This window comes from Megalopta genalis, chromosome 1 (assembly GCF_051020955.1).
Source record: "Megalopta genalis isolate 19385.01 chromosome 1, iyMegGena1_principal, whole genome shotgun sequence".
In the NCBI taxonomy this organism is placed as follows: domain Eukaryota; kingdom Metazoa; phylum Arthropoda; class Insecta; order Hymenoptera; family Halictidae; genus Megalopta; species Megalopta genalis.
Genome location: NC_135013.1, coordinates 35,354,040 through 35,377,829, shown reverse-complemented (window position 1 = coordinate 35,377,829; position 23,790 = coordinate 35,354,040). Strand labels below are relative to the sequence as shown.

Genomic DNA, 23,790 nt, shown 5'->3' with positions numbered 1-23,790 from the left:
TTCACCAAATACCACGTTGACTCGATGGCAGTACTGTGTTCCGGACAGTACATTGAGAGACAAACTATATTGGTTGTTGGTGTGAGGGCAGCACAGTTCAGCTGTGAATCGTCAGCCAATCAGAGCACAACAATTCACTGCATTCTCTTCATTCAAGAACCTCGTTGCCCCCGGGTATGGTTCTTGAATTGAGAGACTACTGTATGTTTAATTAGTAGTATAAGATAAAGTGCTAAAGCTATTAATTAAAATCGTTGCTATTTTATGTACACAAATATAAATGTCCACTATTTGCAATAATTATGTTTTCAATACTTGATTACATCACAATAGAGGACGATCACAATTCGTCGATTCATGAAAGGGTTATAAGAATTATGTATTTGAACGACAAATGAATTCCGAATTTTTGGTTCAGTATTGTATGGCGAATCCTCGAGTTGATTGAAATTGGAGGTTATATGCTTCCTTTGTTTTTTTACTGTTGATGTCTGTACGCTTGTAAATTTAATACATTTGATAGTGGCTTAAGGAAGATTTATCATTTTATTATACAATCAAATTTTATTAATTTTAATGTACATAATGTTAATGTTGAATATCGTGTTTCAGATTCACAGTTTTAATTGCGCATAATTTTAATTCGTAATGGCTGAATTTCCACTGAAAAAAGTGGAATTACACACCGACGTGTATATGGTATGTCTCCAGCATGCTCTATCAACAGAAAGCTTCGAAGTAATGGGTCTTTTGATGGGAAATGTATGTTATTATATTGTTTCATCTAATATGCTTTTTTACATCGCTGTTGCAACATCTAAAAAAATACTCTATGCTTTCATGGACATTTATGCTAGATAGTTGACGGCGTTGCACAGATTGTTGCTGTTCTTATTTTACGAAGGTTGGATAAAAAGAAAGATAGGGTAGAAATCTCTGATGTACAGTTATACAAAGCTGTTAACGAAGCAGAACGATTAACAGAGGAATTAAATCGTCCTGTACGTGTCCTGGGCTGGTATCATTCGCACCCACACATCACAGTTTGTCCATCGCATCTTGGTAAATTTACCAATCAAGTTCTCATTAAATATGACAGACAGATCAATTGTTTTCTGATAATGAAAATAATTTCCCAGATATTGCAACTCAAGCAACGTATCAAACAATGGATCACAATTTTGTGGGTTTGATATTCTCAGTATTTTCAGAGAGTAAGGAATCTAAGGTAGTATTCACAATTATACACAATATCTTTTACTTGCTGTGCCAATAATAATACATTTTTATAGGAACAAGAAATCTTTTTGACTTGTTTCCAATCACATCATGGGAAAGCAATACAAATCCCGCTAGAAATCGTGCATACGCCGATACTGGATAAATGCTTAAAAGTGAACTTTTAAATAACACACTTAATTATACTAGGAGTTTCGTTTAGGAATACATGTTCAGTTTTCCATTGCTTTACAGGCGATAACAGAATTACCAAAGATATTGGTTCTAGAAGAAGAAGAGATGGCAGGAAGATGTAAAGATAATGGAGACGTTCTTGCTAGCATACATAACAATGCTGGTCGGTATACTTATTTTTGAATCCAGTAATTTCAGTTAACCAATAGCGGATGATCAATTTCGTTATTGTTTCAGTGAGAACACGGACGTTGGTTCACATAACAGACACAATTACGAAGCCTCTAATACTGACATTTGAAAAAAGAATAGCTTTAAATAAATTACGTGTTGCTCATCTTCAGAGGCAATTACAAGAACTACAAAAAGTAAGCACAGATGAAAATCTTTTGTTGTAATTAACCACTTGCCATACGACGTATGATTGAATCTTTAGTAACGACCTGTTAAGTATAAATGTTATTCTGTTCTTTTGATATCAATATTTCAGCACTACAGGGTATGTTCATACTTGGATGAACATAAATTCTTTTTTTTATGTAAGAAATTTTTACAATCAAGAAAATTCTGATCATTGTAATTGTGAAGATAATGATTTTCTAAGGGGTTAAACAAGACAAATATTTCCTTCGTTTTTTTCGTGGATTTTTTCGAATACACATTCAATTTTTTTCCACTCCTTAACAATAAAGTTACTAAGTTTTTATACTATTTATTGTGTAAGAAAGAAATTAGGTTATATGTACAAACTGTACACAGTTATTTAAATAATAAAACAAGAATTTCTTTTCTTTTTTTACTCTGATGACTTTCTTCATTTACTATAAATAAGAACAGACAAAACGAACCCTTCAGTGATTATTTTTATTTTACCTTTCACGAACAAAGATCTGGCAATTAATTGCACAGTTCTATATTTACACTACGAGAACAACAGTGTATTTTTTTTTTTAATGGACTTAAAGTGTATTCATAACACGGATTCTGCAGAACGAGAAAGATGTATAGGATGAGAAGGACTACGTGCTAACCTTTTGCGAGGCAGCTTTTCCAGAGTAGGTAACAATTTTGCGAAGTCGGGTCGATTTTCTGCGTGGTATGACCAGCAAAGCATTAAGATGTCCTATAAATTCAGTGAACAAAGTTATGTTAAAATATTGTAAAAATTGTACAGTGAAATCGCAACAAATGCGATGAAACTTTTAGATATAATATGTACTTTATGTACCATGCGGCACCATTCAAGACACTTCCATATCAAGACAGATATGTATATCTCTTTGAAAGAAATGTCTATAATGATGCTTTTGTCTATGTGCTTCTATTGTTTAATATAAATATACCTTTACATCACGGGAGGCTTGTAAATTAGCTAGTGTTTGCTTCATCCCCTTGCCGACTTGCCAAATGATTGCTTCAGGAGGCTGCCCTTTAAAGGGCCATTCTCCACATAAAAGCTCATACCACACAGTCCTGTTACGTCATACATTTATTAGATATGTCAATCGAAATGCGACAAGTGCCACAATTTAAAATAATAGAAAAGATATAATTTATTTTATTTACTTTACGACAATTCGTTATACTGACCCAAATGCATAAACGTCAGAAGCTTCCGTAAAAGGTAACTCTTCCTGATCCCGATTTTGTTGCGGTCTTAGTCGTCGAACAATTTCAGGAGCTAAATAACACAACCATCCGGGTGGTATACTCAATGCATTTCCTTTTCTGCATATAAAGAGAAAGTGTCAACTGTGAAATTAAGACTATGTTCCAAGAGTACAAAGATCCTTCGTTAAATTACACAATCACCTGTTTCCGTAACAAAGCTTTGTAACACTAAACAATCCGAAATCAGTTATTACAACTTTCCCGCTTTCTAAAAATATGTTTTTGCTCTTGAGATCTTTGTGAATTATGCCACGAGCATGAAGATATCCCATTCCCTAGGTAATAAAAAACACAATTACTTGCCTGTAGAAAAATTCTTAATATAGAACTTTCTTCGATCAATCTATACCTGAGAAATCTGTTGAGCGATGACAGTGGTTTTATTCATATTAAACTTATCTTTACGTAGATGAATATGAGTGTAAAGAGTCATGCCTTTGCTCATACTAGTCACTATCGCCAAGCGAGGAGGCTTCATGCAAGCTCCCATAAATAAAACTAGATTTTCATGTCTAGTTTTTCGGAATGTAGCCACCTTGAAATTTTAATAAACATTTAGCGTAAGCTATTCTCAATGGGAAAACTATTTTCTAATTAATGAAAATGATTAAACACTAAAAGCCATGTCGTACCTCCAACTTGAATGCTTCCAATGTTTTATCATCGTCTAAATAATAGTCCATGTTCAGGACTTTAATTGCAACATTACCATGCCAATAGCCTCTATACACGGTACCAAATCTTCCAGTACCTATAGGTTCGCCAATCTTCAATTCGTCATAAGGAATATCCCATTCTCGCATTGACAACTATAACGCATGTTCATTTAAATATAGCGATGATTGCGTGAAAAGATATTTTAATGTAATTCAATTATGTGAAAGGTACGTACACTATTCTGTCGTGGCCAACGACTGTCACCTGGTTCTCCATCAGAGACTTGCGAATCTTGAGAATCAACTCTAACAGGCGTTCGTTCGGAATCCGTGCTAACGCTACCAGATCCGGAAACGCTTACTGTTCTCTCGCTATCGCTCGAAACAGTTGTACCTTCGAGTCGATGAGTCTCTAACGTGACACCTTTGTCATTGAGCACAACGTCTGCAAGTAAGCTCCAATAAGTCTCTGATCGGTGACTATAAGAAAGGCTAGAGAACAAAAATTGCTACCTGGAAAATGGAACTGTTGTTTGGCAGGTGCCTGTGGAGTTTGGCTAGTATTGGCAGGTAGCAAAGCTGGACTAGAAGGCGTTGAGCTGTTACAGCTCGAGGTATTTGAACTAGATTCCGTGCCCTGAAATGTATATCATTAAAAATATTGTGCACCGACTTTTTGATCACTTAAAAAGTTAAAGAACTGTCTCTATTCACCATCTGTATTTTCACAGAAGAATGTGGATGCGATCGTTTTCGATCCTTTCGATTCAAAGAGCTCAGTAAATTTGAGTTGTGGTGATTGGGAGACGTGATACCAGACTTATTTAATATCTGAGAAACATTTACCATAGCTGCAAATATTAGTCATCGTTAATACTGCTGGGAGATGCTCGTTTATACTATAATAATTAATAATGATTATTGATTTATACCGTCGCCTTGTACAGATCTTTTAAACTCGTCAAAGAGTTCCTGAGGTAGGCCACAAGAAGGTGGTACTTTGGATTCGCAATCTCGGTGACACTTATATTTACACTCTGTGCATTTTAAACCAGTGTCCATGAATATCTGCTTCTCGCAGTAATCGCACGTCATTATCATTTTAAACGTTTTGGTAAAGCGGTGAGCAATTATATGCCCCATTCCCCGGGTTACAGTAGTCGGAGTACGTGGTGACTTTGGCACTTGGAGACTTGTTACTACAAGTTAAGAAGTTAACGAGATTAATTATATAGAATGTTCACGCATTTATTGGTCAGAATCGTATTTACCTGTTCCCTTAAAACTGTTATCGTCGTTTTCCGTACTAGAGTATGGTGGTGACTTAATAGGGCTATTACTATTCAGCAACAGATTTTCCCCTGTAATGTCTGCGTTACTACTGCAAGATCCTGTCTCTGTAGGTAGACGATTTCTTCTTCCCACAGAGCCAACATGATCGTTTCCACAACTGCAAAAAGTATAGAACAATACTTGATACGCATCTGAAAGAATGTACATGAAGATTATTAGAAATCCAAGTACCTTGAAGCTGTATCTCCATTTTCAAGACGGTTTGCTAATTGCGATTCATGAGATTTTGACTTAGTCAATGGAAATACTTGTGGTTGTGATATTGTATTCTGTAAACCTATTTGATGTTTCTTACAGGGAGGGGGAGTTGTTGGAAATTTAATTCCTGTTGTTAAAAAAAAATGCAAATAAAAACATATTGATGTTTCATAATCACAGAAGAAGGATACAGCTTTGTATTCTACATAATACAAAGGGCAATGGAGAAAAACAGATTTCCTTGTATTACTTACCACGTCCTGACCTTTGTAAAAGAGGGGTAGAAGGCGGACTAGTTGATGATAAAGATGTAACGGAAGAAGCTTGTGCTAATATATCACTGTTAAGATTATTGTTGTTATTATGATATGGAATGCTGTCTTCTGAGGGAATAGAACATCTTGTTGCACGGGACCGGGCTGGCCTAGGGGATGCTCCAGTACGCAAATGGTGTCTATCCCAAGAATCCCAATATAAATTCATATCGCTATTATCCATATCTCCCTTTAAGAGAACGTCTGGAAGTAAAAATACATCGCATGACGATATCTGTTGCATCGAGTTGGATGGTAATCGATAATTGCAAAGAAGAATCGATGGAAACCTTACCCATATACCGACGAAGATTGTGCAATGCCCTACAGAGTCTACGTAGTTCTTCCTCGTGCCTAACATTATTTTCCCCCAACATGCTACCTAACTCGTGTTCAGACTTCTCTTTGAGAGCTTCTAAAGAGTTAGCTTTAGAACAAACCATCTGCAATCGATAAATAGATGCGAACATATATTTCAGTTTCATAACAAGATCCGATCTGGTCTGATCATACCTTTATAGACTCTTGTGTAAGTCCCACTACACGCAACCATTGTTGCAAAGATGGGTATTGTCTCATCTCTGCAGGCAACGATTCTACAGCCAGTTTGGCTTTGGTTACTAGTTGTTTTGAATATAATTTAATAAGCTTCCCCTAAAAGCACAGTGAAAATCATATTAACAATAATAAAATCCAGGTTCGACGAGTCATAATTGTTGGAAAACCATAAGAAGACCAATAATATATAGTAGACGAGATGTTTTATATACGTTTTAAATACGTTTTCGTTTCACTGCACGTCCATACGAAAGAGTGTTGTCTATCGTCACAGAATTAAAATAAATAAGAACAGCGTAGACGTTGATGTGCATAAAGGGGCAAAAATATCGAAACGTTCGAGCACGGAAGCACCCGACGCGCGTGCAACGATACGTGCCCCGAGTCGATAAAGAAATGCATTTGCAACTTGTTGACAGTCGGACAAGGCAGCCCTTCACGAGGTCAAGGCAACGGTGGCCGAAACGTAACAGAGCTAAAATCAGGAAGGAACCGAAGATACTCGATCGGTTTCGCGACGGTACCTCGAGCGTGCGAATTTCCTGTTGGGTGAGTTCCGCGCTGGTCGAACATTGTGTCCTCAAGCCTTCCAGCCGATCGGCTGAGATGTCAATCATGGATTGAACGACATCCAAGGCTCGACAGATCTCTTGTTCCGCATCCTCGTTGTCCGCCATCCCGCGCCACGATGACGGCCGCCTGTTTCCTTGTCCGCGAGCCCAACTCCTATTTCACAGGCATAATTACGCTCGCGTGGGGCTCCTGTCGGTTGCGGCTGTATCACTGGCTCTCCCCAAACCACTTATCAACATTGACAACCATCTTGGCCGCCTATCGGTGACGTCAATCGGTACCTGACGATCCGGGATCTCAGCGCGTTTATTCCAGCAACTCTGTCGCGTTCCTAAAATCATTCGCTCTTTGCTAACTTCTCACCGTAGTCGCAGAGTACGCCACAGGCGAACTTCCAATCTGCATTACCCACGGGACATAGGGACGGGAGATTTATAAACAGAAATGCTGCAGCTGCAAACAAGACGTCACGTACAATTTCCTTAGCCGACTATCGTCCATGGATAGAAGCGTTGGAATTTAAATTCGAATGTTTAAATAATCGACAGAATTATCGATAGATGGCGCGCGAGAATTGTATGTTGGCGCCATTCCTCGGCGATGCTACGGTACTAACTTTTGCTCTGAATTACTGACTTTCGTGCGTTCCAAAAAGTCTGGAGCAGATCGAAACCAATCACAGAGCGATGCGAGTTCTATGTTTCGTCGCATGAGAACGGGGCTTGAACGGTCGTCAGCTTTTACATGACACAACAGTAGGTAGAAGATAAGTGGAAGCACCTTGCAAATTCTATAGTACGTCTAATCATAGTATGCCATTGATGTTGTGACGTGTAATATTTTTTTAAACTAAATAAACAGCGATTTGGTCGCGAAAATTGGCCGAAGACGTGAAAATACCTTAGGTAAATCCGATTTGTTCGAGTCGTGCCACGGAATTCTGGTTAATACTCGCCGCGGTAGCGGGTTGCAGAGGTTATGTACACATCCTTTAGTTTATTCCGCGATCTTAGGAACTTGTCAAGATGCCGTCAATGTCGCACGCGAATTATTTACAATTACCCGGGTGAAACGCGAATTAATTAACAAGCTTGTTGCTCCGGATTTATTGAGATTTTCAGTTATCGTTTATTCGAAAAATTGGATCCTAGTAATGCCTACGAAGTCTTACAGTCGAGCAACCTTGGGATCGTTGCAATGATTGGTGTTAAGAATTTACTGTGGCACTTATTCCCAGTAGATAGAGATTGGAGGTTTAAAGAGAAATTTCTACATGTTCGAATAGCCGTCAAGTAATCTTTTATGAGTACTGTGTTTTCCACATTTAAACGCGACCCGTTTAGCGGCAACTCGTTTTGTGTGTTTTTTTTTATTTAAAAACTGTTTTAAATAATGCGCACACGAACTGCATCCATCACTACAATTTATTACCGTTTTTTTTTAATAAATACAATTTTTGTATTATCTAGAAAGGTAAGATGATGCAAGATGAGCATCTTGGTGGTCCACCGAGACGAAATGTTTTTAGTCAAGCATTAGGAAGAATATCACAGGTATATTTGGTAATTAATCTTTATCTATAACCATTAAATTGTAAGTAGGTACACTAATTTGATAAATCTATTTGCATTGCAGTTATATCAAAGATATTTGGACCTTTGGACCCCTCATGTAATATCTAGATGGATATTTGCTTTATTGCTAATATTTGCTTTTATTCTGCGTATATTTCTTGCACAAGTGAGTCTTATTTCTTTAAAATATTTTAATTATACCGTTTCAAAGAGATCAATGAATGTATTTATCTAATTTTTGCTTTCAGGGATGGTATATTGTTACATATGCATTAGGAATTTATCACTTGAATTTATTTATAGCATTCCTCACTCCAAAAATCGATCCAGCAATGGATTTTGATGGTAACTAGTTAACCACCGATTGTAGTGAAATTTTATGCCATGGCACTGCAATTTCTGGAGCAATATTCTAGTAAACATTTTTTTGTAGATGGTGATGGACCAGAATTACCTACAAGATCTAACGAAGAATTTAGGCCATTTATTAGGAGATTACCCGAATTTAAATTCTGGTACTCTGTGGTGAAGTCCACGGTAATAGCTATGATATGCACTATGTACGATTCCTTCGATGTACCAGTATTTTGGCCCATATTAGTTATGTATTTCATAACTTTATTTTGCATAACAATGAAACGTCAGATAAAGGTAAGGAATCTGGGTTAATCTACTTTTATCGAATTTACCGATTTTCCATTAACGCGATATATCTTTTCAGCATATGATCAAATACAGATACCTGCCCTTCACCCATGGAAAACCAAAGTACCAAAACCACGAGGATACTTCGAGGTTAATACCTTCAAAGTGAATAGGTGTGAAGTATGTTTGTTGATGGAGGTGCATAAATGTGTAGATTTCTATTTTCCCGATATGATGTGGAAAAAAAAGAATCTTTAAATAACGAAAGCAGTCAGACTCATCTTTTCAAATGACATTAACATACGGAAATAAGATCATTGCCTTGTACAAGAGAGAAAAAAGAAAGAAGAGAGAGAGAGAGAGGGGTTTACTCTGCGAAAGGTGTAATGCTAAAACAAAAAAGTATAATGTTGTATGGTATTTAAACTGAATTGTCGTAATATATTTGTATCATAAAACTTGTACAAAGTATTGTTAGGTCTTACATAAACGTGGACACAGTAACAATATGAACAGTACGCAGTTGTTAATGTAATATTAACTTATTATGTAAAGAAAAAAAGTAATTCATATACATAAGATTCGTAATACAATTATTAATTCATTTCTTAATCTCAGTAGTACCGTTTTCTGCTTTTTCCAATGCTTTTTGTTCTTTTCTAAACATTCCAGTCATAGTGTCGCATTGTTAATTTACGTCATGCATTTTGCATAAACGTTTGTAATTGAAATTATAATTTTCAACTGACAAATGACACAACCGTGGATGCGAAACTTCGTCCTCTGTTTCGATAAGATTACTTTGAAAATGTCAAGAAATTATTTTTCCTCGTTAAAAAAGATAATCACAATTTTTTCTGAGTGTTGTACTGTGTACAGACGGCGGTCAATCATGTCCATTAAACAGTTTTATTACCATGGAACAATTTAGTTCAATTTAGTTCGATATAAGGTTCAGACTCTGCGTCTGAAGTGAAACTGTGTTCTTAATATGTCAGCACCTCACGGGGTATACATTCGCTACGAACCGTCGTGAGTGTGTGTGTGTTTTATCAAAGATATAGGCTTATTGAAATGGTAGGTTTAAACGACGATACATCGAACGATACATACCATTTAGGGCTGATCATTAATCCCACCTCTATACAAACTTGTACATACGAACTTGTTTTTAATAAATAACTTTCCACGGGGTCGCTGACGCAAGTAAAATAAATCATAATAGCTTGTAAATGCTGATTAAGGGGTGACTCTTATAGTCCAAAGATCATCTGCTCTTAGAATACACTCTTTAGAATTAGTATATTATACATATACATATATATATTATATATAATATATATATATATATATATATATGTACTATATATGTATATATATATTATATATATTATATATTACATAATAATAATAATAATCTAATCTTTGCTTGTCTCGCTGCGGTGTCTTGTATTTGTGACCATTTCGAAAGTGAACTAATATTATGAATTGTACAAAATTACATGTTGTACATAGAACGGCTCTTTTGTAATTCTCTTGGTTCTCTCGTTCACGAGCTTCTTCTCACCATTAATGTTCTTCTCGACTGATGCATTTATGTTTACGCATACATACACACTTCTGTATAAAATATTAGTTCCTCCAATTATACCATGAAACGCAAAAATAAAGTTGTATGTAATCAGGTACGATTGCTCTTCGGTCTTTCACCTTGTTGTTTCGTTACGAACAGAACGATTGCTTTCTGAATCTTTGGACAAAGGTCTCCTCGACCCCGAACGAGCGCGATAATTAATTTATTCTTTGGTTCGCTTACTTTTCTTCTGTTCTAATTACAGTTTGCAAACAACGCAACGTTAACACCCTCTGAAACTTTTGTAGATACAATACGCACACGCATACACACGTACCGAGTTCCTGTAACACATTTTATAAATCTTAATAGGTAGTACTTAACTATAAATATACAATACGAACGTAACTATTTATGTACAGACGACTCGAGGAAAGTGGTGTCGAATTGTCGGAACGGAAAAGCAACAATTGTTAATGCATATTTACAATACATATATAGTTTTCGGCTTTCGCGATTATAAAATAGGAACAGAGTTAACGTAAGCTAATCCAACAAGTTTGTTACAATAAATATACTCTTTCTTGTATCTGGAGTGCGGAAAATTATTGATCGATCTCGATTATTATATTTTTTTCGTTCGGTTTCCGCCACAGTTATTTTACAATTGATTTCTCTTTAAGTACCGTAGGTCTACGAGGGATATTTTTTTTGTATGTGTAGTATTTTATTTTACGGTGCAAACACCCGATTTTGTTCTAGTAATTGTACACGAATAAACTCCCAAGGATTAGTTTCATTTTTGTACAGAGATAGCACCGTAAGTGGTATCTTGAAGGAACATGAATTAATTACGTTCTCAACATCCTCCGCGATTCTTTTTTGTAAACGCCGACAGAACTGGGTAAAATTACGATTATTCCCTAAAACGATAGATTATTTTTCTATTCTCTTACGATATAATTATACATTGTCGTAAATATAATTTTTACCCAGTTCGACGATCAGACTCCCCGCAGCTCGATAAATAGGAATAATCTTTCTGTTCTACGTTCTAATCAAACTGTTCGGAACAGTTCTCTCTATATGGATCAATCATGTTCCCTTTTGTCGTCGATCGAAAGCATCTTACGTCTTTTTCTTTTTTTTTGCAGGAGTCCACTTGTGGAAATTTGAGAGGTGTCATAGCATTAAAAAAAAAAAAACGAAACAGAAATCAATTTCCTTGGTACAAAAAAAAAAAAACGAAATGCATTTGTTGAAACGAAATGAGTCGAATGGAAAGAAAAGGGAAAGAACTAAGAAGGCATGAATGAGATGTGTGAATGGCGAGCGTGAGAGACCAATGAAGAAGTTCGGTCGAGAGCGCAACGGAGATTCCAAATAAAAAAACTGTTGAAGCATTGTCTCGTACGTTCAGATCTTATGATTTCTCCAAAACCATCATCCTCCTAGAAAACAAAGAAACGAAAAATCTCGTTGCCGTTTCCGTGCAAAAAGCTAGATCGCATTCAATCGTTCCGGATCAAGCAACATTTACGGATCTTGTCTCTATTCGTTCTGATCTTCGGAGATGGCTTTCTTTGATTTATCCAGAAACGTGGTCGTCGAATTCACGCCGATCACCGTCGTGGTGGTCGTTTCGCTAACAGAGGAGTCTCTTTTTCGATACGGATTCGACGGAGGGCAATACAATCTGAAAATCAAACGACCCGAAGATCGGTAAACGATCCCGACAGAATGTCCGATGGTAACGATAAATAGGCAAAAATGTGTGTTTTGTTTCCTTACTTCGAAGGTGATTTAGATCTTTTGTTTGTTTGTTTGTTTGTTTTTTTACTTTTGTTAAAACGGAAGATTGTTTTTTTTTTTTAATTAAATGGGGATTTAGGTAACTCTCCTGAAAAATTTGATTTTTTCGGTTAATCGAGACCTGTGTGCGGTTGCTGACGTGTTTGGGGGAGAGAAAAAGTGGGAGAGCATTCTTAGGATAGTCTATCATTGAACGGAGCTTTTTCAGAGCTTGGCTTTTTGGAACGCAGTGATATAGTAGGGGTATGATATAATACCTTATACTCTCTGTTCTCGAACGGGGTGACCAATTGTTATAATACCTTCTTTCGGTATCCAGATCACGGGCGGTCGTCCATCGTACAATGTGATGCCTCACTGTGTTTTGCACTTCCGTGTTCAGGAAACAATAAAACAGCGCTACGAACAGGCCCTGTTAATAAACAATGTTCTTGTAAGAAGGAGTGATATATCAAGGGTAGTGGGTGAAAAAAGGCTTTATAATCATATTAATCATATAGTATATATAATATATAATCATAATAATATAATACATATAATATATATAATATATAATCATATCAATATATCTTTATAATCAGTTTATAGAGCGTATCTTGAAGTATATTTCTTAAAAATTTCATTAAAAAAATATTAGTATTTGTAAACGCAGGAAACAATACAGGACGTTTAATTGAAGATGATATGTATTATAAAATAGCTATATAAAGATATTTTACAATGAAGTTAATAATATTTTTGAATAAGGACCTCTCTCTCTCTTTCCAATTAAATATCATATTTTTGTAAGTCTTGCAGGAATATGATATTAAGCTTGTATAATACAATGAAATATTTGCAAATACTAATAAAGATTTATGTGCGATATAAAGGTGCAATTACTAGGCTTTAATCATGTTCTGATTCCGATTACCATACCAAATTTTCTGTTCGTTTGGAACTGAAAGAATATTTCGTGGACACAGAAATGTTCAGGGCAATTTTCTGCATCAAAATTCGTAGAATAAAAGTTCATTTATTATTGAAAATAGCTAGAACACATGATTCTTGCTACTTTTATCGTAAGGTACAATATAAAATTCGGCACGAATTTTCTGCGCTTTAAAATGTAAAAATAGCGCCAATTAGTGCAGTGGCAAAATGCTTAAACTACAAGCCAAATTATCGACGGTCGATTTTGGCTAACAGTTTGAGCGTTTCGCCACTGCACTAATTGGCGCTGTACGGACCCCGAACGGAGCTTCGATATTTCTCCGCAAGAGGCGCCACAATCGCCTACGCGTGCACGATGCATGGATACCGAAAACACATTAATCGTGTTAAAATCAGGGCATAAAAAATTAAATCAAGGGTACGGAATTGTTCAGAAGAATCTACCCTGTCGATATCGTATGAGAAAAACGAATGGCAACGTTGCAAAACATCAGTAATTGCTCTTCGAAGTTTGGTTAACTATTATGTTAATTGACTACGTATACATTTGATATTAGAACTCGCAATGAAAAATTGCCTACAACTAATTAAGTATAACTCAAATATGCGGCAAATTACTGCAAGGACACGTTGCTAAATATTTCCCATGCTGTGAAATCAAGAAAGCAGAGAGAAATTCGAAATCTTGTCGCAAAATTAATAAAAAAATGATCATCGACAAAACTGAAGTTAATAAATACTGGGATAATACTAGATAATTATCGTTGATAATAATAATAAATATAATATAAATAATAATAATAATAAAATATATAAATAATATAAAATATATAAATAATATAAATAATATAAATAATATATAAATAATATATATATATATAAATATATAAATAATAAATAATAATAATAATAAATACTAGATAATTATCGTTGATTTTATGCTACAGATATTCGAATTCCTTCAACATTCATTAGGACATTCGCGGACAGTTCTCCGAAGTTAATAATGTTCTAACACCAATAGAACGAGTCAAGTTAACAAACGGCGTTCGACAACGTCACGGAAGATTGTGTGTCGAACGTAAAATCGTGTTCCATCGGTACACAGAACTCGGTTCGAAATTCCTCCGGAAAGAAGTACGAAGTACTTAAGAATTCGCTCCTCGCCGTAGAAGCCAACTTTTCGCGAGAGCGAACCGCTCTCCGCTGAGAACGGAGTACCACGACACGAAAGTCGTCTCAACGATTTCGCCGGCTCGAAAACGACTTCGACGACGATCGCGAACGGACGCACGGTTTCAAAGCGGAAAAGAAGCCGGCGTTCGAAAGCCACCGGAAACGTCCACGCGTTCTATCGAAGTTCCGACGACGTTCGCTTTGTAACGAGACACTTGTGTTCCGGTTGCATTACCTGGGAGGAAAGTAACACGGCCCGAGTATAGGAGAATGCATTAGCAACCTGACCCTCGGTGGGCCCCATCAGGACGAGCACATAGGTAACGCCGAGGAGAGGTATCAAGACGAGCAGCGCTTTGCTAGCTTTCCGATACTGTTGCGTCTCGGCGTTCGTCGCTGACCAGAGTTTCGTTATCAGCACCTGCGACATAGAATCGTTTTTATCGTCCTCCGCTTGCAAGAAGCCCGAGCGACAAGGACCGTTCGAGTCCTTCGACCGGTCGAGTTCGACCGAGTTCGGGCGTTTTGTCCGCGCACTTCTCAGGAATAAGATACACGAACATTGTACAGAAGCTCCGAGTTAAATTGTCTGGCCCGTAGAGAGATCGTTGTACTTGTAGAGAAATTCTAGGGCCCGCGAAAAGATTCTGCGACCTGTAGAAAAATTACGGGATCCACAGAAAAGACTCGAAGATCCCGGAAAGCAATGGTAGGTGCCATAAAAAGTCCCTGGCACCGATAAAAGAATCGCGTCGATAAAAGATCGAAGGTGCTCTAGGAAAGCTAGCGGAGCACCACGCGAGACTATCGCATCGACGTTTGCATCGGAACAAGGGGTCGGCCGCGGTAGCCGGCAATAACGCAATCAATGCGTACCCACTCACCCACATAATCATGACGAGGAAGACCACGTTCACGCAGAGCACCAGAATGGCCGGTGCCTGATAGAACCAGTCGTAAGGATGCGATACCATCCAGGGACAATGCTTTCCCAGCACGATTTCCTGTAAACCGACGGACACATTTATTACATCGGCGTGCCCTCGTAAAACTAGGCCAGACTTTTACGAGCGGCACACAAACATTGACTTTCTTTCGGTTGCACGCGTGTCGCCCGTTTAAATAACGTCTTATCCTTATCGGCGACCGGTCGACTCGTCCCCGGCTATATTTTATCTCGCCGCGTTACCGCGCGATCTAATTTCTCTCCCTTCTCAACATCGAGAGGTTTCCTCAAAATTGAGTTCCCGAGCGGCGCGCGCGGCTCGAATACGGATTTTTCCGGAGTACTTTCGCGACGCTTCCTTGTAATTTAACCGCGACAAACAATACAGTTACGTCCTCCCCCGCTCGAGAGGGGGGAAACGTTCGCGCCGGTGTTCGTTTCGAAGTCTCGATATTTAACCCGTCGCTCAAAACTTCGATGGCTGTCGCCGCTCGTGACATCCCGACAGCCGCGTGGCTTCGATCCGAGGGGACGCGCAAAAAGAGAGCTTGAATCGGTTTCGTTCGGCGATATCTCATTTCGCGAAATTCCAGCGAGAAATTAAAGCCCGTCGAGAGCCGGGGGTTCGTTATGAGCGAGCGATTCGCCTGCAAACGACGCGAACCTCTGCGCGGCTGTTTACAAAAGACTAAAGAGAGTTTCGACCGTTCAAAAGCGCTGATCCTGCTTCGCTCGTTACCCTTTTAATCGCTCGCACATTAGTCGGGTCCTTTTGTCCTCGTAATTGCGAGAAGACGCGATTCGTGATTTTTCCGTTTCCCCACAGTATCTCAGATGTTAAAGCGTTAGCAATATTTGATTTCGTTGCATCTGCCGTATATAGAGCAATCGTCGATTCATGTAATTTGTATATGCTCCGCCAAAGACGATTCGAACAATTTATTATTTCGTATGTAGGCAGAGGATTTTTGTGCAAAATAAAAATTGTCTACGTTAATTGTAAGAAATACAAGATGGTGGAAATACTTTTCTCTTTTAATAATCGTAATAAGTTGAAGTTAATGTAACAACGCCCTTAAATTTGTCTAATGTTTCTTCGGTTCGATATTCCTGAGGATTCCCGCGATAATTCGAAGCAACTTTTTCCTTAGCGAAAATGCAATTCACGGCTTCGTTTACGAGTTATTAACGAAAAACGCTGACCAATGAGAGGCGATTTCTGCTGGCAGGAGGTGGCCCAGCCAACGAGCGCCCGAAGCCCGGCTCCGCTGACTGGCTAGGTCGTCTCGCGCCAGCCGATCTCACCTCTGATTGGTCGCTGTTTTTCGCTGATAGCTCGTAAACGAAGCCGCGGATTGCATTTTCGCTGAGGAAGAAGTTACTCCAAATGACCTCAGGAATCGGCCCTTACCGAATGTTAACATAATCATCGGACACCCTGCATACAGAGTAGCCTGTGCGAAGGGGCGGCAATCACCGGCTCGACCATTGTGCGCCTCGATCAACGTCCCTGAACGGTCAATAGGTCTGCGTCGGCAGGACTATAGACTAATTATCGAGTGTCTTGCCCATATCCCATCGTCCTCCGGCGTCACGTCCTGTTGCGGGGCTGCGCGCTGACGCGAGTCGCGGACCGAAAATCATCGTCGGGCACCTCGGGGTGCGGGCGCGGTTCGCGACGCGGCGAAAATTGCTCCGGAGATCGGAGACCCCGCCCGTTAGATTCCGACAATTTGATCCCGCGTATCCCGGGACCGCCGTTTCGCGCCGGGAATAACGTCGAGTGGGAAACGTGCGAACGGCCCTCGCCCGACGGATAACTCGGTGAACCTCGAGGAGGATCCCCCCTTTGTTTTCCTTGCGGCGTTGCTCGCATCCGAGGTTTGCGCTGGCCATCGACGGCCAACGACGCGTCCCGCGTTCACCGTTCCGTCTTCCACCCTTTCCGTATACACGTACACACGCACAAAGCATCGTTGACGTTTCCCTTACCTGATGCGCCTGCACCATGATATTCTGATCGAGCGATTTCGCGATCCCCCACGCCGTGATGAACAGCACCGGCATGCCTGAAATTCGAATCCGTAGAATTTATACTGGCCGCTGATGTCTCGCGAGCTTTTCTCGCTTCCGATTCTTTTCTCTCGAGCCTTTTTTCTACCGTTAACGCTTTTGTTTTTCGCTCTTGACCGTCGGTCGATCGCCGTTCTTCGGAGCGAAAGGGAGAGAGTGCTCGAAGTGCGCACAGCTCGCGGAAAAATTGTACGGTCCGCAGAAAGAACGCGGGGCGCTTACGAAAACGATCGTAGAGCCTATAGAAAAATTGCGGGGCTCGCGCAGGAGCCTGCACAGATTACGAGAAAGTTGTGGGGCTTGCGGAAAAATTGCGGAGCCCCCGCGAAAAAAATGATATAGGACTCGCGGAAAAGTTGTAGATTCAGCGGGACAAATTGCGGAGCCCGTAAGAAAATTGATGCCCTTTTGGCGAAGCTTTCTCCGCCGAACGCGGCCGTTAATATAAAGATTAATCAAGTAGTTTCATTTTAGAAGTCCATTTCGAGAGCCCGCTCGAGGGTTAATACCGCTCTATTCCTTTATAATGCCGCTCTGTCTCGGCTCTTACGGTTGCGTCGTCATCCCCTTTGCGTTACGAGCCCTTCGTTCCCTTTTACACGGTTCTTTCGCTAAACTCCGGATTCCATGCCCTCGAACAGCGTATTAAGCAATTACATTTGCATATCCGTGCAGTTATATATTGCACAGCCGAACCCCGGAAGTCGGAGACCGGTTTTTTATGCCTTTGCCGGGGTCCCAAATGGGATTACTAATATTAGGTTGTAACTAAGTAAGGTTGGCAACTAAGTAATTACCGATTTCAGTTATAGATGTCTCTCACTCCCATTTTTATGATATCCGTAAATGTTATATTATAAAATTATTATTATTATTATTATTATTATTATTATTATTATTATGTTATTTTTTATTATCCGTGAATGTTAGCAACTGGACAAATTGAATGCAGCGGTCAAGGAAAAGCGAGCAGAATTGGTCGATCGTAAAGGTGTCATTTTCCAGCAGGACAATGCTAGGCCGCACTCGTCTTTGTCCACTCGGCAAAAATTCATGGATATTGCTTGGGAATCGATGTTACACCCACCATATAGCCCTGATCTCGCGCCATCGGATTACCACTTGTTTCGATCCCTGGACAACTCCCTTCGTGGTAAAACTTTGAACGACGATGACGCTGTAAAATCTCACTTAACTCAGTTTTTGGCCGAAAAGGATCAGACTTTCTACGAGCGTGGAATTTTCAAGTCGTCAGAGAGATGGCAAAGGGTCGTCGAACAAAATGGAAAATACATTACAGATTAAACTTCGTTCCAAGTAAAAAAGAATTTTTTATTTCATCGAACAAATCGGCAATTACTTGGTTGCCAACCCAATAGTTTATGCGACTCGAAGTCGCGGAGAGTTTATCGTTCGCGGTTGCAGCAATCGCCGCGAACAGAACGTTTCTCTAAAAGTAACAACAACCAAACAACGCGGCGTTCGTTCAACAGCATTCCCGAGGAATCTTTTAGCCGGTCCAGGACGCTTCCTCGCGAATGTTATTTCTCGATAAATCTCGCGCGCGAGCACGAAGATCCGCGGCGGTCGCGGGGGACACTGTGAGAAACAACAATCGACGGTCCTACAGCTTCGACGCTTCTGCTCTCGAATCGAGAGAAGTTTCTTTTTTATTCGCCGGGCGACGTTATTATTTTCTATAGAGCCGTTTCACAGCCCCCGGTGTCCGGATCCGAGACAACGAAACGGCGCGTCGAAATGAGAAATCGTTACCCCAGCCGATGACGAGGCACAGTCGCAGCTTGATGTTGTCCGCGGTGAAGGTTTTCACGACCAGCAGGAACAGGTACAATCCTGGAAGCAGACGCAACAAAGGGAGAATGGGAGAAAGAGAGAAGAGTACACGTTCGCCTCTCGGTTCGATGAATAATTCATGGGGAGCAAACTAAGTTATATTCCGGCCGGTTGCCTCTACCCAGAGCCAGTTACCGCTGTTGACTGCCGTTAATTCGTTAGGGAAGGGGGCGAAGGGGGACAAAGTTTTTCCATTTCTTGGGACCGCGACTTCCGATTCGAGCAAATGAACCTCGAACGTTACGCCAAGACGGCGGGCGATGCGACGAATAATTACCTTCCACGAACATCCAGAAATAGTTGGTCAGCTGGAAGTAATTCAGCAACGAGAGGAAGATTATGCAGGTTGGTATGTCCGGCTGCATCGATACCTGAGCACGAGGATACAATGATCGTTATGCCGTTGTTATTATCGTACTCGACGCGATTTGATATTGTATTTGACCGATAAACGGGCCGAGGCCCTCGGAGATATATCGTTGCTTCGTCGATTTCTATAATTATTTCCAATTATTCCTCGACCGCGCAATAATTACTGCGACAGTAATAAAGACATTCTGATCCAAAGATTAATTTGTCGAGCGAACGATTAAGCCTTTATCCTATGCGAAACAAGCTCCGAGTTCTATCGTCTTGTTACAGTCGCGCGAGCGGAGACGAATTTGGTACCAAAATGGCGGCTACGCGCGGCGTCCGTATCGTTCGGTCGACGGATAACCGAAACGTATCGGAATCTATTTCGAGAGGGGTGTGATTTCATTGGCGCAGCGCGTAACGATGCCCATCGTTCGCGTCTGCCGTTTAATTATTGAAAAACCAGAGCAGCCGACGGCCACTCAACGGCTGTAATTAATTTTCCTTTCCGAGCGAGTCGGCTCGCTGGTCGGCTCCCGGAAGTTTCGCGACTAATGGAAAATGCGTTCGAACACGCTCGAATATTCTCCGGCCTCTGCACGCGGGAAGAATCGTTCGCCGGTTAAATGGCAACAATTAGCCCCTTTGCCGAAGCGTTACGAGGGCTATTGGTACGCTGCGCGTACGCCGGCCGCCCTATTCTACGTGCAGGTCGTGTTGTGCTCCCGCTTAGGCACCGATCAGCCATTATACGGAGTTTCGACCGCGATTTCGAACCCTTCACCTTTTAGGTACGGCTGAATTCTGCGCGAGGCTATTCCTCTGGACGGCAGAGTCTGATATGTACTGTACAGAGTGTCTGTATATTCTGTCTGTGTATTGTTAATGTTGGAATTTGTAATTGTTTATTTACTAATAATGCTATACAAATATGATACAGTGTTTAAAAAAGCACCTAGCGGATATAAAATGTACTTTGCGTGAAGAAGAGTAACTGTATGTGAAGTCGCGGAGATACTGTCTGACTGATCGTCTTCTAGGCTGACGAACGCCTCTGTAGTTCTATGGGAAGTAGTGTCTCGCACTGGAACGTGTGCAGTCCTTTTATACTGTTCCTTCAGGTAAATTCCAGGTAAATGAAAGTCCTAATGTGTACCTAATGTTTCCCCGAGAAGACCGGGCTTGTACCTGTATTTATGAAGTTCGGACTTGTACCTTTATTTATTGCCCCTATGTAGACATGTGTGTGTGTGTGTGTGTGTGTGTGTGTGGGTATCGTTGTATATACCAACAGTTAAGATACAGTTATATTGTCAACAGCTATATTGTTAAGATAAGTCTGTATATTGTAAATCGATGTGAAGACAAAAGAAGTGTGAAACAATGCATATGAAGACGATTATTTGATTCAAACGATGACCGAGTGAGCTGCTAGAGTAAGCCACTATAGTGGCGCGTCGTGCCTAAAAGGTTAAATGGATGCATCTGAATTAAAGAAAATTCTCCCTAATTTTCCTTCAGCTTGTAAACACAATTGGAGAACTTGTGAAGAGGAGATACGATTATTCGAGCCTCGCGACTCATCTTTAGAGTTGTCGACAACTGGTAACTATAAAAACGAGCCGCAGGACTCGAATAATCGTATCTCCTCTTCCCAAATTGTCCATTTTCGTGCGCGATCTGAGCGCGAATTAGGGAGAAATTACTGTAATCGTATCTCCACTTTTCAAATCATCCATTTTCGTTTGCAAGCTAAAGGAAAATTGGGGAGAATTTAGCGTAAAAGGTTGAACCTGTGCAATTTCTGATCATGACGATCGTGCGATGAAATTGCTACAAATTCTTGTGACCTAAATTTGCAGCTAATGCCACCGCTGTAAATTGTTGCATCTGCAATTTGGGTCTGGCGCTGCAAATACGGGATGAATCGCAACTTGAATTGCAACCGATAACGCAATTGCCGAGATGAGCGTAGTCGCTCGTTGTCGTCGATCGACGCCAGTGATACAACCGTACAGAATCGTGGACGCATTTTCAGACCCCGATAACGCGACCGCAAAGTCGTCGAAGTAATCTGCGACCGATAATACGATCCCGTAGGACTGCGAGCTGTATTAAAATTCATGAAGCAATTGCCGAGCGAGCCGCGAGCTTTAATTTCGATTCTCATTCAAATCGGATGACGTTTAAGAAATCCGCGATCAACCTGTAGAATATTTCGGACACTGTATTCCCGCCGCCGCTACATGCTTTTTACGACCGTATTACAAGCGCGCGACGTGCACGCAATTTGCAAAGTCCGACTCTGAAACGGTGCTCGCAACAATTCTGAGTGATAATTTCGATCTCGTTCGAGTTGCAGAGTGCCGTGGACCGACGTATTAATATTCCGTCGAGACACTGAATGTTTAATCGGTCCGGCTTGAACAAATTTCAACCGTAGGACTCGATTATCGTGCGATTTAAAAACCGAAATTTATGGTAAATAACGATCGGGAATTAAAACGCGGGACGCCGAACGAATTTTCGACCAGCAGTTTAAGCGCGGTGCAAAATTTTCCCGGCGATCTTCTTCTCGCTGCAAAATTTTCCGTTCGCGGCCGAATTAGCCGGGGATAAATTTATTTTACGACCGCGTAACGCGCGGCCGGCAATTCCGTTTCCTCCAAAGGAGGCTATTGTAATTTCGTGTTGCAGCAACAAGTGGCGGTTGTTTCAATTTCCTGCGACTTTTTTTCCAGGTCAAAAGCTTTTGAAACTCTCTCTCTCTCTCTCTCTCTCTCTCTCCCTCTCTCTTTTGTTTGCTCTCGCGTCGGCTCTTGTTTTGTCATCAATGCTCGAGAGAGCGCGAGATTCCCGCGCGCTGGGAAATTAGAAGTCCTCTTTTGGCGACAAGTGGAGAGCGAGAGCGAGAGAGAGAGAGAGAGAGAGAGACGATATTTGCAACCGTTCAAAAACAAACGAGCTGGCCTACAAAATATGATACGCACCTGCATCACGTTGTTCAGGATCCACATCATGTCCGCCAGGATGTAGGTTAGCATCAGGTTCGTGTGGATGTTGTTCTTGGTGCACCTCAGCTCTCTGCAAATAGAATCGTTTCGATCGTTCAAACGTTCCGTTACATTGATGCACCATTTTCGTAACGTTGGCGCACTAATTCTCGTTATATTGTCGATGCAAACGCGATCGTTCGGAGCGGGGACGTCGATAATTCGATGAGATCGCAGCGATAGAGCTTCGTCAAAAATGAATTTATTGCCAAACGACGTTTAGAAATGTAAATATTTCATTCCCCTCGTTTTCCAAGCTTTTATACACGTTTAGTTCGGTCGAACCGAGCAGTATTTTTTAGATGCATCTGCTCGCGTTTTGCTTGTATGTCGAAGGATTAAGAGCAGCTTACATTTAAAGCGCCTTCGTCGAAAAAAGGAATTACGCCGTCCCCGCTCCTCCGTCCGCATTTTCGAAGTCAAGCATGGGAACTGCGGGAAAATTCTGGAAAAGCCGGGCTCGATAATTTCCACGCTTCCGTGTAATTCAGCAGGAAAATTCGTTACGGTCGCGCGAGGGCGCCCCGTAAAAATTTGATCGGCGCGCGTACCGCGGGCATCGCTAATTTCCTCGAAGTTCATTTCTCGGGGCCGTGTCGGCTCGTAAAAACTCCGGCGCTTCCGTTGTTTCGGTGATTTATCGCTCGGGAATTCGGGATTTCGGGATATCCGCGCGAATTATTTCGCAGGCGCGAGGCAACGGAGGACGGGGCTGTGTCTGCCGTCGAGCACGCAGTATATCAAACGCCGACGAGTTTTAAACAGTTTGATCCCAGTTTTGTCGGCCCGCGAGAAAGCGAGATAAACGGCTGGCCAGACTGTTGCCAGTTCGCCGAAGTAATCTCGGCAGCGCGAGACCAAATTATTTCATCGACGACAGAGCGACGAGTTCGAGGTATTGTTCGGACACTCGAGATGCCGGTCCTCCGTCCGTCGCGCCGCAGCCATTTCTATTGTTCTCCAACCACTGTATCTTCATTTCGCTCTTGCGCGTTCGTTCGTCGTTTATTTTGCCATTGTCTAAGACGATAAAACAAACAAGCGTTCTACAGCTAGGTAGA

General features: G+C 40.8%; 4 protein-coding genes across 21 annotated transcripts in view; 2 read left to right on the top strand and 2 right to left on the bottom strand.

Moving 5' to 3' along the window:
- Nucleotides 1-101: 101 nt before the first annotated feature.
- LOC117217954 (lys-63-specific deubiquitinase BRCC36) lies at nt 102-2,784 on the top strand. Of its 6 annotated transcripts, none has more exons than XM_076526665.1 (8): nt 102-174; nt 613-762; nt 862-1,062; nt 1,140-1,228; nt 1,293-1,394; nt 1,474-1,576; nt 1,651-1,781; nt 1,904-2,212. In XM_076526665.1, the coding sequence occupies exons 2-8, from the start codon at nt 702-704 to the stop codon at nt 1,982-1,984; spliced, it is 768 nt and encodes a 255-aa protein (XP_076382780.1). In that variant the 5' UTR covers nt 102-174; nt 613-701; the 3' UTR covers nt 1,985-2,212. The 6 variants fall into 6 exon arrangements, with proteins under 6 accessions (XP_076382780.1, XP_033321771.2, XP_076382774.1 ...); XM_033465880.2 differs by having other exon boundaries at nt 106-174; nt 858-1,062; XM_076526659.1 differs by lacking the exons at nt 102-174; nt 1,904-2,212 and adding exons at nt 181-456; nt 2,379-2,784 and having other exon boundaries at nt 858-1,062.
- On the bottom strand, nt 2,259-7,020 carry ksr (kinase suppressor of ras). 3 transcript variants are annotated; one of them, XM_033465877.2, is made up of 16 exons: nt 6,688-7,020; nt 6,119-6,259; nt 5,901-6,048; nt 5,546-5,809; nt 5,265-5,298; nt 5,012-5,190; nt 4,673-4,939; nt 4,455-4,591; nt 4,254-4,377; nt 3,977-4,185; nt 3,717-3,893; nt 3,434-3,619; nt 3,226-3,359; nt 3,004-3,141; nt 2,757-2,886; nt 2,259-2,536 (listed from the first exon to the last, which is right to left on the bottom strand). In XM_033465877.2, the coding sequence occupies exons 1-16, from the start codon at nt 6,838-6,840 to the stop codon at nt 2,384-2,386; spliced, it is 2,574 nt and encodes an 857-aa protein (XP_033321768.2). In that variant the 5' UTR covers nt 6,841-7,020; the 3' UTR covers nt 2,259-2,383. The 3 variants fall into 3 exon arrangements, with proteins under 3 accessions (XP_033321768.2, XP_033321767.2, XP_033321769.2); XM_033465876.2 differs by having other exon boundaries at nt 5,265-5,418; nt 6,688-7,019; XM_033465878.2 differs by lacking the exon at nt 5,265-5,298 and having other exon boundaries at nt 5,012-5,224.
- A 450-nt stretch (nt 7,021-7,470) lies between these two features.
- LOC117218101 (protein RER1) lies at nt 7,471-11,941 on the top strand. 8 transcript variants are annotated; one of them, XM_076526621.1, is made up of 7 exons: nt 7,471-7,531; nt 8,206-8,289; nt 8,372-8,476; nt 8,559-8,655; nt 8,744-8,961; nt 9,032-9,105; nt 11,683-11,941. In XM_076526621.1, the coding sequence occupies exons 2-7, from the start codon at nt 8,215-8,217 to the stop codon at nt 11,702-11,704; spliced, it is 591 nt and encodes a 196-aa protein (XP_076382736.1). In that variant the 5' UTR covers nt 7,471-7,531; nt 8,206-8,214; the 3' UTR covers nt 11,705-11,941. The 8 variants fall into 8 exon arrangements, with proteins under 8 accessions (XP_076382736.1, XP_033322076.1, XP_033322081.1 ...); XM_033466185.2 differs by having other exon boundaries at nt 7,481-7,531; nt 8,206-8,298; XM_033466190.2 differs by having other exon boundaries at nt 7,482-7,641.
- Dh44-R1 (Diuretic hormone 44 receptor 1) overlaps nt 9,366-23,790 on the bottom strand; it is a 93,697-nt gene continuing 79,272 nt past the window's right edge. Inside the window, exons 4-11 of one of the 4 annotated variants that reach the window (XM_033466177.2) lie at nt 22,667-22,760; nt 19,600-19,693; nt 19,242-19,322; nt 17,388-17,464; nt 15,334-15,453; nt 14,685-14,870; nt 12,598-12,752; nt 9,366-12,224 (exon numbers count right to left, since the gene is read on the bottom strand). In XM_033466177.2, coding sequence (XP_033322068.1) covers nt 12,080-12,224; nt 12,598-12,752; nt 14,685-14,870; nt 15,334-15,453; nt 17,388-17,464; nt 19,242-19,322; nt 19,600-19,693; nt 22,667-22,760 — 952 coding nt within the window. In that variant the 3' untranslated portion in view covers nt 9,366-12,079. The other 3 variants (XM_033466179.2, XM_033466180.2, XM_033466181.2) reach the window with 3 other exon arrangements.

Bases quoted from the DNA above. Each gene is read 5' to 3' on its own strand.
- LOC117217954 (XM_033465880.2), top strand. From the start codon at position 649: ATGGCTGAATTTCCACTGAAAAAAGTGGAATTACACACCGACGTGTAT. The intron at 1,395-1,473 runs GTGAACTTTTAA...ATTGCTTTACAG, and splicing joins TACTGGATAAATGCTTAAAA to GCGATAACAGAATTACCAAA. The intron at 1,577-1,650 runs GTCGGTATACTT...TTATTGTTTCAG, and splicing joins TAGCATACATAACAATGCTG to TGAGAACACGGACGTTGGTT.
- ksr (XM_033465876.2), bottom strand. From the start codon at position 6,840: ATGGCGGACAACGAGGATGCGGAACAAGAGATCTGTCGAGCCTTGGAT. The intron at 5,419-5,545 runs GTAAGTAATACA...TTTTAACAACAG, and splicing joins TTTACAAAGGTCAGGACGTG to GAATTAAATTTCCAACAACT. The intron at 2,537-2,756 runs GTATATTTATAT...CTGAATTTATAG, and splicing joins AAGCCTCCCGTGATGTAAAG to GACATCTTAATGCTTTGCTG.
- LOC117218101 (XM_033466185.2), top strand. From the start codon at position 8,215: ATGATGCAAGATGAGCATCTTGGTGGTCCACCGAGACGAAATGTTTTT. The intron at 8,299-8,371 runs GTAATTAATCTT...TTTGCATTGCAG, and splicing joins GAATATCACAGGTATATTTG to TTATATCAAAGATATTTGGA. The intron at 8,962-9,031 runs GTAAGGAATCTG...ATATCTTTTCAG, and splicing joins CAATGAAACGTCAGATAAAG to CATATGATCAAATACAGATA.